The sequence below is a fragment of the Lissotriton helveticus genome, chromosome 1_2 (assembly GCF_964261635.1).
Source record: "Lissotriton helveticus chromosome 1_2, aLisHel1.1, whole genome shotgun sequence".
Classification (NCBI taxonomy): domain Eukaryota; kingdom Metazoa; phylum Chordata; class Amphibia; order Caudata; family Salamandridae; genus Lissotriton; species Lissotriton helveticus.
Genome location: NC_136058.1, coordinates 181,529,491 through 181,543,211, shown reverse-complemented (window position 1 = coordinate 181,543,211; position 13,721 = coordinate 181,529,491). Strand labels below are relative to the sequence as shown.

Below are 13,721 nucleotides of genomic sequence, written 5' to 3'. Positions count from 1 at the left end.
ATGCTACTTACCAGTATGCATCTCTTCTTGGCATGTAGAGCTGCAGAGTTGTACATGCCCTCCCGCCTCGCCGGGACTTGTATCCGTTCCAGTACTCATCTTACTTAGATGCACACGCATGGACATCCTTTCTCTTTACTTCTACTAACTCCATCATTGCCCATCATGGCGAAAAACAATCTGAGGATGGAGTCGATGACCATGCGCAGTATTGTCCAAGGGAGGAGTCACCTATCTCGTGACTACAAAGACTTCTTCCAAGAAGACAACAACCACCTGCAATCATCCGAGCCCAACACTAGGTGGCGATCTATTGTTAAATGTGCAACTCTGCAGCTCTACATGCCAAGAACAGATGCATACTGGTAAGTAGCATATTCCTCTCTTGCTGTCTCAGGTGTGATTTTAACACATGTATTGATACTTATACTGCTTTTTTAAATCATGTGTGACAGTTATGGTTTGAACTAAAAACCGAATAAAGTTATTTGAACTGAACTGAGTGGACAAAGCTGTGTTAGACTTCCACAGTTAGTCGCCCGGTGGCTAGGTGGCATAACCCAGCCCCTGGAGACTTGGCTTTTCTAACCCAGGACCCAGTTCCTCAGAGTCTAGTGGTCCCACCTTCAACAAGTAGGGTCAACTTTAATGTGTTTCCTTTTGCAGTACCAGATAGCAAGTCATAGCCTATTGATGCATTGGACAAAATAGTGTTCTCTTCCAGCAGCTTGAATGCTCTTTTTCTCTTTGATAGTTAGTGCATACATGCACTTTGAATACATAAGCAGCGGGATCTTGTTTGAAGTTCCTGACAAATTCAAGAACGTTTTTACCAAGTTTTTCAAGACGCTGTAAAATGTGTCCTGAGTGCTGGCTTTGAGATAACAGACTGAATGGTCAGCCCCGAGGGCACCAGTGTCTTGATCATGCGTCATGCCTGGATGTCTGCCACAGCTTTTTCCGGTGACTTGCATTCAACCCTCATGGACTTGCCTTTTGATGATTGTGACGGTTTGGAAAATAGTCTGTCTTGTCTCTACAGTGTTTTAAAGTTAGCCCTCATTACATCCCACTCCTTAAGCTTACTTATACAGGTCTGTCAGTTTTATCAACAGTAAAGAAAATTCAAAGGGTACTCTAATGCCTGGCTTATCATCAGATGCAGCCTTTGAAGCCCTTACAACAGCCAATACAGACTTTCATGGCCCCAGAGAACATGATGGTATCAGAGGTTGTGGACAAAGCCAAAGTCGTCAATCCTCATCTTTGGCCTCACCCACTGCAACGGCTGTCATGGCACTCTGGTTTCCCCTCTCAGGGATATGCTGAGCCAGTAGCAGACAGGATTTGTCATCAGATTAGTGAGTGCAACAAATTGTTCAGAGTGGCTACGCTGTACCCTTCACATCTTACTTCACTTGCATCCCACCTGTTTCTTCTCACTCCACAATGGCTCATGTAGCTACCCTTCCGCAGGTAATTCTGTCTGTTTGGCCAGTGGGCCATAGAGATGGTCCCAGAAGTGGAGAAAGCTGAGCAGTGTGTTGCTATCACTATTTCTTGCTGCCCATGAAAGGTGGAGAGCTCAGGCTGCTTTTAGGTCTTCGGTCCCTCAACACCTTTCTACAAATTCAAGATGCTCACTTGGGCCCAGGTTCTTAATGTCCTGGATCTGAGGCATTGGATGGCGTCCTTGGGCTCGTACTTTCATGTGCCAGCCCGACAATCCCACAGTACTTATCTTCGGTTTGTTGTGAGGCCAGACCTTTTTATTGATATTCTGCATTTCGGTCTCAGTTCTACCACTTGGGTGCATTTCGGTCTCACTTCTGCCCCGAGGGTGTTTACTAAAGTCATGGTGGTGATTGTGGCCCATCTTCACAAGTCACAGATAACGGTAATCCTGTATCTCAATGACTGGCTTCTTAAAGGAGGGCTCGCCGCAGTCAGTCACAGACTACCTCCAGCCCACGGACAGCCTTCTTTCATCCTTTAGGTTTTCCATCAGCAAGCACAGATCCCATCTGATGTCTGCACAGAGGATTCCCTTCACTGGGGCCACACCGAACATGGTAGTGTTCAGGACTTTCCCACCCCCATAGCGAGTCCAGGAAATTGAGTATATAATCCTAGCATTTCTGGCTATATCATGGGTGCCGATTGGCACATGTGGGCCTTGGAGTGGAGCCTCCACTTTCTGTAGGCACCATTTGGTCTGCCTGTTGATGACATCTGTATCATGAAGGGGAAAGCCTGGGACCTTCACTGGTGGCAGGTGGACATGACTGCCATGTAGCAGGCCGTTTTTACCTGACCCATAGCTCACTGTAATTTCAGAGTCATTGTTTCTGGGTTTGGGCAATCATTGAGAAGTGTCTAAAGACCTTTCTACCAAATCTATATATTCGGGTATTTGAGCAAAATTTATTACCTGGCGTGAAGGCTGTCAACTTGATCCTCCACGCACCAAGTTATCTGTTCTTTTGTTGTTCATTCTATCTTTGGTCCAGCAAAACTTAATAGTGAGCACATTTAAAGGTCATATGTCAGTCTTTTTGCAATGCCCAATTAGCCTTTATTATCTAAGTTGCAGTTATGGTAAGGTTTCTCAAAGGACAGACATATGTGTTCCCACCAACATCTTTCATTATGCCCCATTGGGACTTTTCCCTGGTCCCTACATTTCTAATGTGTATGCTTTTAAAGCACATGCAGAGCTGAACCCTGCATCTGATCATCAAAACAATGTTACTTATCGCAATTGCTTTCGTACACCAAGCCACTGAACTGCAAGCACTTTATCCTCCGTACATCACTTTCTTCCCTCATAAATTGGTACGGAGTACGCATGGCTCCTTTCTGCTGAAAGTTGTATCACCCTTACATTTGGATCAGTCGTTTACCCAGCCCACCTGCTCCTCTCCGCCACATCCATCTGAGAAGGAGGAGAAGAAGCTTTATCAATCCAAAGAGAAGTCTTAGTTTCTACAATCTGCGTGCAGGGTTGATGGCCAGATTTTTGTGGTGTTTACCGCTTTTAAGAATTGGAAGGTGGTGCAGAAACAAACACTGTCCCAATAGATTGGCCTGTGCATAAAAACAGGCTAGACCCTGGCCAAGAAGGCACCTCCTCGAGAGCCTACAGCCTCATTCTGCTTAATAGCTGAAAAGTTGTTTGCAAGGTGTGTTTTATTACTTGACATCTGGCCAGCTGCTATGTGGGCGTCCATGCATGTGCTCACCTACAACTACTGCCTCAACAGTCTGTTTTGCCTGCTCATTACTGCAGGACATCTTGATCTGTTCAAAAAGTCTGGGATCTGTGTTTAGAAGTATCCACCAGAACAAGTTATTTACCTCAGCACATTCTTCCTGGAGGATACTACAATCATAGATTCCTCACTTCTCCCTGTTCTCTGTATCTGATAGAGACATCTAGCAGCAGATTCCTTAACTTTTCAATTCTCCCCAGGTGCCAGTCTGGAGCCGGAAATTCTTCAGCAGTACCTCTGAGCCCTGGGCGATGGGGACGTACAGCTCCTTGATGACATTGACTCCAGTCCGTCAGTCAGTGGAGCCATATAAGTCCCCCCTGGCGCGCGGACGTCCGTTTCTTCTTTTCCGCGCTGTAACGCAGATCTGGAGATGCAGTTCCTTGGGTCGATTTTTTTTGTCTCACGTCTACAGGTTTCAAATCGTGTGGGTCTTGTAACCGACATATGTCGGTTACGGACCCACATACAATTTATATGTGGTGTTTAGGCGAGCACCATGATGCTGAAGATTGTGGCTCATGCCCGAAGCTAAAACCAAAGACTTCAAAGGAGCGACGTTTGAAGTTTATGGAGGCGCGTGCATCACAATCCTCCGAGGCTTCCCAGCCTCGGTCTTCGTCGTCTCGGGAAAAGTGAGGTCGATCTAGGAACAGAAGCCAATCTGGGGGATGTCATTCTCCTGGGAAGTCAAAAAGTAAGGGGCGGCTGATGTCGCGCCTTCCCGGACTTAATCGTGTGGAGACTCCCATGGCTCCTCCCGCTTGATAGTTGAGGCCGTTGGCAGCTCCACACCGCGTCTCTCAGTGTTTCCTCGAGCTGGTTCATCAATGGCTCAGTTGAAGGACTATTATAATTCCTTGCACTTCATCTTTGTGACCCCATCTCTCTCTGGAGCGCCTTTAGGCGCCAAGGAGGTGAGTGGGCCGCCGTCTGAGAGTTTGCCCTCGGTGACAGCTGAGCCATTGGAGTCGTGGTCAAGGTCGGTTGGCCCCACTTAAGGATCTCTACCTACGATGCCGGACTTCGATCATTCTACTCCGACACTGACGTCGGCGGCATCAGTCGAAGTCGCTTCTCCTCCTCTGTGTAGGTGTTGTATGACGTCCGATGCGAAATAGACTCTTCAGACTGAGGTGAATATGCAGAATTTGATTCCTTCTCAGGAGTTGAAAGACAGCCTGTGTTGATTGAGACTGGGCCCTTTCAGCCCATTTCTGATATTAATGTGCCACAAATGTAGGAGAGCTGGTTGTCTGCTCTGGGAGAGGCTAGTAGCCTGGGTTAATCTCCAGCTTCAGGGTTGCTTTCTCCCCTGTCCTTGTCAAGGAGGCAAGTTCCTTCTCTTCAGGCATGCTAAGAAAAGTGGCTAAAGTTTTAAACTTGTCACTTCCTAAAGTGCAAAGGTCCACAGACCCTTTGATTGAGGTCCTTTTTCAGGGCCAGACAGGGGAAGAATATGTTCTTCCATTTGAAGAGGCCCTTTTTGATATTTTATTAGGTTCTTGGGCTAAGCCTGAGTCGGGGGCTGCAGTGAACCGATATATTGCACGTATAAACCTGCCTGCACCTGGGGACCCAGTTTGTCTTCATAGACACCCTTCCACCTGTAGCTTGGTGACTCAGGTTTCCGACTTCTTCGCAAGATGTAGATTCAGAACTTAAGATTCCTGTGGGCAAGGAGTGTATTAATCGTAATGCATGTGGTAAACATATCTTTGCTTCGGCAAGTTCAGCCTTGAGATCAACAAATACATCTTGTGTGCTGGGGCAATATTCCCATGCTTATGGCATTCGCTACAGAATGTGTTACCATCTCTTCCAGATAATGTCAGCTCGGACATTGGTGATTTGATTTTTTTTTTTTTTTTTTATTTTTATTGTTGCCGTGCAATATTCATTAAGAAATGTATCGACAGTTATTAGTGTGGCTTCAACATTCAGCCTCCATTAACCAGGAATGCAACTTACATTTTCTGTTTTTATAACTAGTAACTAAAAACGTCACTGATTGGATATCTGGCATCAGTTCTAACAATCAACATCACATTGTACAATAGCTAAGCAATAGTATAGGCTGTATGGTCTACGATTTTCGTGAATGGTAGCCCCGTCCGGTGAGCACATAGTGTTATAGCCTACCCATTACCTTTACCTCATCTTTCCCTCCTCATCCCTAGTCCCCATTATCCTCCTCTTCCGAGCTATCCATGTCGTCATCCTCTGACAGAGGCGCACATATGTCCCCCCTATAGGTATTCCAGGGTAGCCATAATTTATTCCATTTGCGCGGGTTAGATCTTTGTTTATACACCGCTCTCTCCGTCACCATGGTTATGTCCATGTTCTTACACCATTGGGCCAGGGTAGGTGTTTCCTCCGCCCCCCACTTTTGCGCTATGTCGCGTTTTGCCAACATCATACCAATCCCCACCCATTGCCTCCCATATGTCGACAGATCATTAAGGCCCCATACATTGAGTAGGCACAGCCTGGGTTCAGGTGCAATGGTTATCTGTAGAGTTTGAGCCATCGTGCGTGTGATTCTCCGCCAGTATATCATGATTGGAGGGCATTCCCAAAGTGTGTGGAACAGGGTCCCTTGTGCTCCGCATTGGCATAGGCAGTGCGGATGTTCGGCTCTATGTATTTTGTGGAGCATAGTGCGTGTATAGTAGACTCGATGCAGTATCTTAAATTGCACTAGTCTAAACCTTGCTGATATTCCGGCCTCTCTGGGTGATGCTAGTGCGGCATTCCAACTATCTTCATCTAATTCCCCGAGCTCCTCCTCCCATGTTTCTTTTAGTTTCTGCAGTGGGTCTGGCAGGTTGTTTAATAATTTACAATAGGTGAGAGAAGTAGCCTTGCTCTCCATGTAGTCTGTCAATAGTCGGTCCTCTAGGGGGGCCGATTCTGGGACCGTGGTGCCAGGTTCTAAGACTGTCAGTAATGCGTGCCGGATCTGGATGTATCGGTATGTCTCAGTTACCCTCATGTCATATTGTTCCTTAAGCGTTTCAAACGATACCACTTCCCCTCCCACCCACAGGTCCCCTACCGTTGAGATCCCAATGGTGTCCCATTGGTCAAATCCCTTGCTGTGTCGTAGGCTACCCAGGGCTTTGGAGTCCCACAACGGTGTCATGCGTGTGATCGCACCGTCCCATTTCAGTCGTGTCTGGGCCTTATGCCACAGTGTCACCGTGTGCCTAGTGGGTCCTACCAGTTTTCTAAGCAGCCCTTTGTTATAGAGAGGGGCCAGTAGGGTGGCAGTTCCAAGTTGCTTCCTATCCGCTATCAATGCCGGGTCATCCTGCGGGCTATGTATCCACCGGTTAATCACCTTAAGGTGAGCCGCCCAGTAGTATAGTTCCAGGTTTGGGAGGGCTATTCCTCCACTGTACCAGTCCCTGATCAATTTCAAATGTGCCACTCTCGCTGGTTTGTTCCCCCACAGCAGGCCCGATAGTTGATTAGAGACCTGCCTGAAGAACTGTACCGGGACCATCGCCGGTGTATTTTCTAGGACATAGAGGAAGCCGGGCAGCGCCATCATCTTGAATAGCGCTGCCCTGCCTAATAACGTCAAGGGGAGGGTGCTCCAATGACGCACGTCTGATTTCAATCGTTCGAGCAGTGGTCGAAGATTCAGGTCCCGGAAAGTACCATGGTCTCGCGTGACATTGATCCCTAGATATCTGAAGGATTCGTCCTCCAGCAATAATGGACAGCTGTCGCCCAGTTCTGGCGCCGCGCCACTTACCATGTAGAGTATTGATTTCGTCCAGTTTATTTTATAACCCGATGCTGTCCCATGCTTTTCGCACAGCGCCAGTAGTGCCGGTATACTTATCGGCAAGTCCATCAAATAGATTAGCATGTCATCCGCGTACAATGACACCCTGTCTTCCCAACCACCTCCCCACTGCACCCCTCTCAGCAATCGGGTAGTCCTAATGACCGTGGCCAAAGGTTCTAAGACCAAGGCAAAAAGTAGTGGCGAGAGCGGGCAGCCTTGCCTCGTACCCCTCTTCAACGATATTTCTCTGGAGAGACGGCCATTTGCCATTACTCGCGCCACTGGGTCTTCGTATAGTAGTTTGATCCACGCTATAAATTTCGGGCCAAAGCCCATATGTTCCAATACCGCAAACAGGTAACGCCATTCTACCAGATCAAACGCCATCTTGGCGTCAAGTGAGAGGATCGCCGCCGGTTCCGTCAACATCGGCGCCCGCGCCATAACCCCATGTAGGCGCCTCAGGTTCATTGCCGTGCTTCTATGTGGCATAAATCCTGACTGGTCAGGATGGATTAGATGCCCCAGATGTGGCAGCAGGCGATTGGCTAGTAATTTTGCCAAGATTTTAGTCTCGGCGTTTATTAGAGAAATTGGGCGGTATGAACCGCAATCCTCAGGCGGCTTGCCGGGTTTCGGAATTGTTATTATGGTCGCCGCTCGTTGGTCGGGCGGTAGTTGACCCCGTTCCAGACTGTCTTGAAACATATTGAGGAGGGGCGTAGAGAGCGATTCCGACATTGTCTTGTACCACTCAATTGGTATCCCATTGGGACCCAAAGCCTTTCCCGAATGCAGGGCAGTTATAGCCGTTTGAAGCTCACCAGTGGTCAAGTCCACCTCCAGTTCATCCATGTCGGCCTGTGACAGAGTGCGGGTGGGTATCCCCTCAAGAGATGTCTCCGCCATCTCCGGGGTAACCTCCGTATCGGGGGTGTAAACCGTCTGGAAATAGTCAGCCATAAATTCAACTATTATAGAAGGGTGGGTTTGCAATATACCCTCGCGATCTTTCAGATGCAATATGGCCCTTTGTCCGTCTCTTTTCCTGTCTAACCAGGCAAGGAGTCTGCCGGCCTTGTCGCCCACTTCGTATATTCTCTGTTTTGTGACCGTTAAATTATCTAACACCCTACCACGTAGATAATCAGTGTGACGCTGTTGACATAGTTGTAGTGCCTGTCTCGTGTCCGCAGTCGGGTTAGTTTCATGGTCAGTATTGGCTCTGTCCAGTTCGTTTTCTAGGTCTACAAGTTCTTGCTTTTGTGCACGTTTATGACTCGCTATCATGGATATGGCCTGTCCCCGAAGGACCGTTTTATAGGCCTCCCATAGGGTGGTGGGAGACTCCACTGATCCCTCGTTTTCGGTAAAGTAGGACTTTGTACCCTCCCTCAGCTTTTTGGTTATCAGAGGTACTTTAAGGTATCCAGGGTAGATCGGGAACACGCGTGTTCTGGTCCGCTCAGGGTTAGAGACAATTAGTGTTAATGGTGAGTGGTCTGAAACTCCCCTAGGTCTAATATGTACATCAGTAATAGTGAGGAGGCTGTGTCCCAGTGTTAGGAGATAGTCAATCCGCGACAGACTGTCATGGACTGCCGAATGAAACGTATATTGTTGAGCCTCTGGATGAAATTGCCTCCAGAGGTCCACCAATCCTTGTGCCTCCAGGAAGCCATGCAGGCGGGAAGGCCCAGGGTCGTGTGATCGCACCGGAAACCTATCACGTGTATTATGTGCCACTGCATTAAAGTCCCCCCCCAAGATCAGATCACCCTCAGGCAGTTCCAACAGAAATTTTCCTAAATCAGGGAGGGCAACCGCGTGCAGTGCCGGTGGAATATAGACCGAGACTACATTCAATGGCCTCCCTTCCCATTGACCATGCACGGCCGCAAAACGGCCCTGCGTGTCTGCTTTCGTGGATTGAACGATGAACCCCGAGGAGCGGTGCAGGAGGATTCCCGCGCCCCGGGATCCCCTAGTGAACTCTGCATGGGTGATCATACTGTAACCTTTCCTGTCTAGGGCCCGCGTGGCCGTGCCCGTTAGGTGTGTTTCCTGCAGTAGGACCAAGGCTGGGTTAAAGCGTCGTATACTTTGCAATACTAGCCCCCTTTTGACTTTATCCCCTAATCCTCTTACGTTCCATGACATAATACCTAATTGCGACATTCTCCTCACTCCCGTGTCCCCCCTCCTAGTATCAACCTGAGTCAGTCCCGCCATAGAGTTCGTGCATGAATTTACAATCGCAGAGCTCTGGTGGAGCCCGATCGTGTTGCCTAATACCTGCTAAGCGACCTGTACATGCCATGTAATTCCAATCCTTATCTGTGTGACCAACCTGAAAATAAAAAACCTCCCCCCCCCCAACTCCCCCCCACCCTGCCCCCCTGCTCAACGGACTCAAAACTGCCCGCCCCCCCAACTCAGCAGAGTGCTTAAACCCTTCCCCAAACATAGTACTTGCACGCTGGGGTGAAGGACCCTCCGCAGTCAGCGGCCCCCTTTCTCAGTTCCAGAGGCCCTTCGTCCAGTGTCCATGGCGGCACGCCTGGCCAGCGTAGCATGTGATCTGTAAAAGCGTTCGTGAGACTTCTTTATTCTTCCGCATTTTCTATTTCCGGAATGTCGTGCAGAGGTGAGTGGTGATCTGTTTCGCCCCCGGATGCCTGGGAATTCAGACGGGAGTCATCGTTGCTGTGCATGGTCGTCCTGTTGGAACGGCGCGGGCGGTCCACCGGTCTCCACCCCTCTAGCCATTCTAGCGCTGTTTCCGGAGAGTCAAAGAACCACGTTTTATTGTTCGCTACAATCCTGAGTTTAGCTGGGAATAACATGGAGTAGGGAATTTCTCTGGCCCCGAGTTCTTTCTTTACTTCAAAAAAGGTTCTTCGTCTTCGTGCCACTTCCGCAGTATAATCCGGAAAAAATGCCAACGTAGTGTTATGGATTCGGACCGGTGGGGAGTTCCTGGCCGCCTGTAGGATCGCATCCCTGTCTCTGAAGTTGAAGAGGCGAGCTATTATCGGTCTTGGGTTAGCTCCCTGTTTCGGGCGGCCTCCGGGAACTCGGTGCGCTCTTTCTACTGTGAAAAAGGTAGAGAGTCCTTTCGGTCGCAAGTGTTTTTGGATGAGTTCCTCTAAGTACAAATCCATAGCTCTCGTGCCCTCCGATTCCGGAACCCCGATGATACGTATGTTATTCCGTCTTGAGCGCCCTTCCTGATCATCCAGCTTGTCGCGCAGGGCCTTATTCTCCCTCGTGACCCGTTCCATGCTTGTTTGTAGTTCCGCGACATCCTCCACTAGTGACTTGGTCACCACTTCCATTGATTGCACTTTCTCTGACATCTTATGGAAGTCCGCTCTTATGAGTGTGATTTCTGACGATATTGACCCCACCGTCATCTGTACCTGGGCGAGGGCCTTCATTACATCATCTATGGTCGCCTTCTTGGTGCCCGCTGTCTCTGTCGTCTTGCCCGGTGGTGTCTTGGGATCCTGTGAGGAGGATGGAGCCCGGTCATAGGCATATTTCTCCAGCCGGGCCTGCGCGGCTCCGCCTTTAGCGCCCTTGCCAGCCATCCCGGTGATTATCGTCGACGCGGCGTTGACGGGCGCGTTCATACCCCCTCTCCGTGCCGGGCCTCCGGTGGTGTGGAGTCCAAAGGGATGTCTCCCCCGTGTCCGCCTCTGGAGACGTGTGGATCGGAGTGATATCCGTGCCGCTTAACTGAACCAGCTGGGTCCGTGATTTTCGCCCCTTACCGCCTGCTGGTATTATGGGGGGGTAGGCTGTGGGCCACAGATTGAGCACGTCCTGAGGCCCGTTGCGTCACCCCAGCCACAGGTCCTTTGTTGCAGGCAGTCAAAGCCGGCACCAACTTCTCGGTCTCTCAGTGGCTGGCGCCGCCGGAGGTACGAGCCGTGTGGGTGTTAGAGCCCCAGCGGAGATGTCCCTACCCGGCCAGTCACGCGTCGTCCGTCGTGCCGTGCAAACCGCGCCTCCACCGCCCCCGACGGGATACGGAGCTCCGCGGTCCTGGGTCTGCACTCAGGAGACAGTGCGTGGCAACTGTGGCGTATCAAGCTCAGGTCTAGCGTGACAGTGTGGATGATCTTGTCGTCCGGTGGTATTCCCCTCCCCCACCGGAGGGTGGGAGGTTTTCCTTTATTCCTTGGTCTCTGAGGAGGAGCTTCGTGCTCAAGAGGTTATTGTCAAAAGATGCATCTTTTTGTTGGAAGATGTTCTGACACAGGCTTCTTTGAAGCACATCAGTATGCTAAAATGAGCTTGTTTTCAACCTTTCGTTGTCTCTCATAGGGACATTTTATTATGCCAGTGGTAAGTTTGGTATATAGGGAGGCACTGGTCTTTTCTCGTTAGAGTAATCAACATGGTATGTGGTGGGTATATCTATTATGGCCATATTCAGGGCCGACGTTTTGTATTCTTTTGAATACATGTTCTTGTGGTCATCCTTCATTAACATCCTCTTGGACTATGTGTTTTTATGGTGTATGTTGTTTTCTCTGGGCAGACATTTTTATTATATGTGCTTTGCATTTTGGAAAATGGTGAGAGTAAACTCGGAGTTTATGGTCTATTCTTTGGAAGACACAAGTTAGTTCCTTTTACCACTGTGGAAGGGATAAGTATTTCAATTGGTTCGTTCCTTGAACATTTGGGGTGTACTATGTATCTTACGCTGTGTGATTGGTAGTATTGGGAACATACTGATGGAGACTTCTATCTGCAGTTTCCTTACCTGTTTTCGTCACACAATTTATTGAGTTTTTAGGCTTTATAGAAGCTCCTGTAATTTGCCCACAATGCTTTTTTGCATCTGTTTGGAGGGTGTATATTCTACCTGTCTTTTTGGGTATATGTCTATTTTCACTGTGCCTAACAAGTCCTTGCAATTCATGGCTGTTACTTTTTGAGACAGGCTTGTGATCAAATTGTGTTGTCGCATGTGCTTGTTTGCTAACAAGGATTGATTTTATATACTATTTCCCTTTATTTTTTTATCATTTCTTTATTAATATTTTGATACGCCACTCATAGGTGCGGTCCCTTTTCTTCTTTGACTTGTCTTGGGATTTTGAGCGTGCCCACGGTTTGGAGTCTATGGTTAGAAGAGTATTCACCAGAAAGAATATTACTAGCTGCAAATAACTTGTTCATCACCTTGCCTTAAGCGCCTAAGTGCTATTTTTGTCTATAAACACACAAGCATATGTTTGTTTTACATTTATTATAACATGTTAGGCCAAGAAAGACGCTTTTAGAGCTTCATTTCTGAATTGTGCTAGTATTTATACTGCTTATATAATGGTTTATTTGATGCATTCCTATGTGGGACAACCATATGTAATTAATGAAAGTAAGGCCGAAAAGTTAATATTTTGTTTTCTGTTTTAGCTCTTCCACGAAGATGGAGAATGTTGGGTGTATGATGAACCACTACTGAAGCGAATAGCTGCCGTAAAACACTGAGTGACATGCAGAAGTGATACTTCATTTAAAACAACATTCAAACCCTCAAGTTGAAAAAATGAGAAAGTGGCAACAGTAGTACCTAGAGAGTGCTTTGGGTTCAAATGAAAACATCTCCGTTGAGGAGACTAGATCTTGAGTAAACTACAGTGGTTCCGATCTCAGGGATGCTGGACTTGATGCAAAATGAATATTTGTATAGAAAAAAAATGTTCTATATTCTACAGTAATTATACTTCGAGCTCACAATTTTAGAACAATACATATATGCGCTAAAAGAAATTGTATGTACCCCCACAGCCAATTCAGAATCCAAGCCTATTTAGAAACTATCTATTCTGGACTAATGCCTTGTGAAGTCCACTCTTAACAATATACAGTGTAAAAGTGCAATGTTAAAAACCAATATTAGATCTCAGTTTCATATATTACTCTTTACCTCTATTCATATAAATGTGTGTGTATGTATATCTATCTATATATATATATATATATATATATATATATATATAGATACAGATACAAGGCTTACAATGACCTAGCCAATCCGCATTTTCTGTAAATGTACATATAGTGAAAATTTACAGTTTTAGAACATGATGCATAAGTGCAACCTAGCACATGTATGATAAAAAATAATTTTTTTGCCATTCAGTGTCCTTGAAAAATATCTTCTGTATTTTTACTTTAGAGACTTATCTGCTAAATATAACAATAGATTACGATTTAATTTCACTGTGTATCTTAAAGCGTCAAAACATAGATTTTTCAATCTGCTCTTATGCATTTATATTTATTTCTTAATAAAAAATACATTAAAAATGTAGTTGTTTTGTTTTCTAAAGTCTTAAAATGTCTTGTTACAGGTTCAGTTATATTCCTAAACTTTCATTTTTTTAGCTACGTCACACTGCAGATTCCTCACATTTAGAATATCCCCAGGTGCCGATCTGGAAGATTTAAACATCATTGCTCCTATGCACCAGTAGGTGGTGTTGTGCAGCTCAGTATTGACTTCATTCCACCCTGCAAATGACATTGGAGCAGCATATAATATCTACTCCAGCATGTCAAAATCAGCTCCTTTCTTTCTGCACCTTCGTATGCAGATCTAAAGCTTGTCAACTTTTTTCTCATCC

At 47.1% G+C, this 13,721-nt stretch overlaps 1 protein-coding gene across 11 annotated transcripts in view; it reads left to right on the top strand.

The window, feature by feature from the left end:
- OSBPL9 (oxysterol binding protein like 9) overlaps window positions 1-13,408 on the top strand; it is a 1,511,872-nt gene extending 1,498,464 nt beyond the window's left edge. For 9 of the 11 annotated variants that reach the window (XM_078670745.1, XM_078670729.1, XM_078670737.1 and 6 more), the window contains one exon: window positions 12,508-13,066. In XM_078670745.1, coding sequence (XP_078526871.1) covers window positions 12,508-12,582 — 75 coding nt within the window. In that variant the 3' untranslated portion in view covers window positions 12,583-13,066. Of the gene's footprint in view, window positions 1-12,507 lie in introns of all 11 variants that reach the window. The other 2 variants (XM_078670721.1, XM_078670755.1) reach the window with 1 other exon arrangement.
- Window positions 13,409-13,721: the final 313 nt, after the last annotated feature.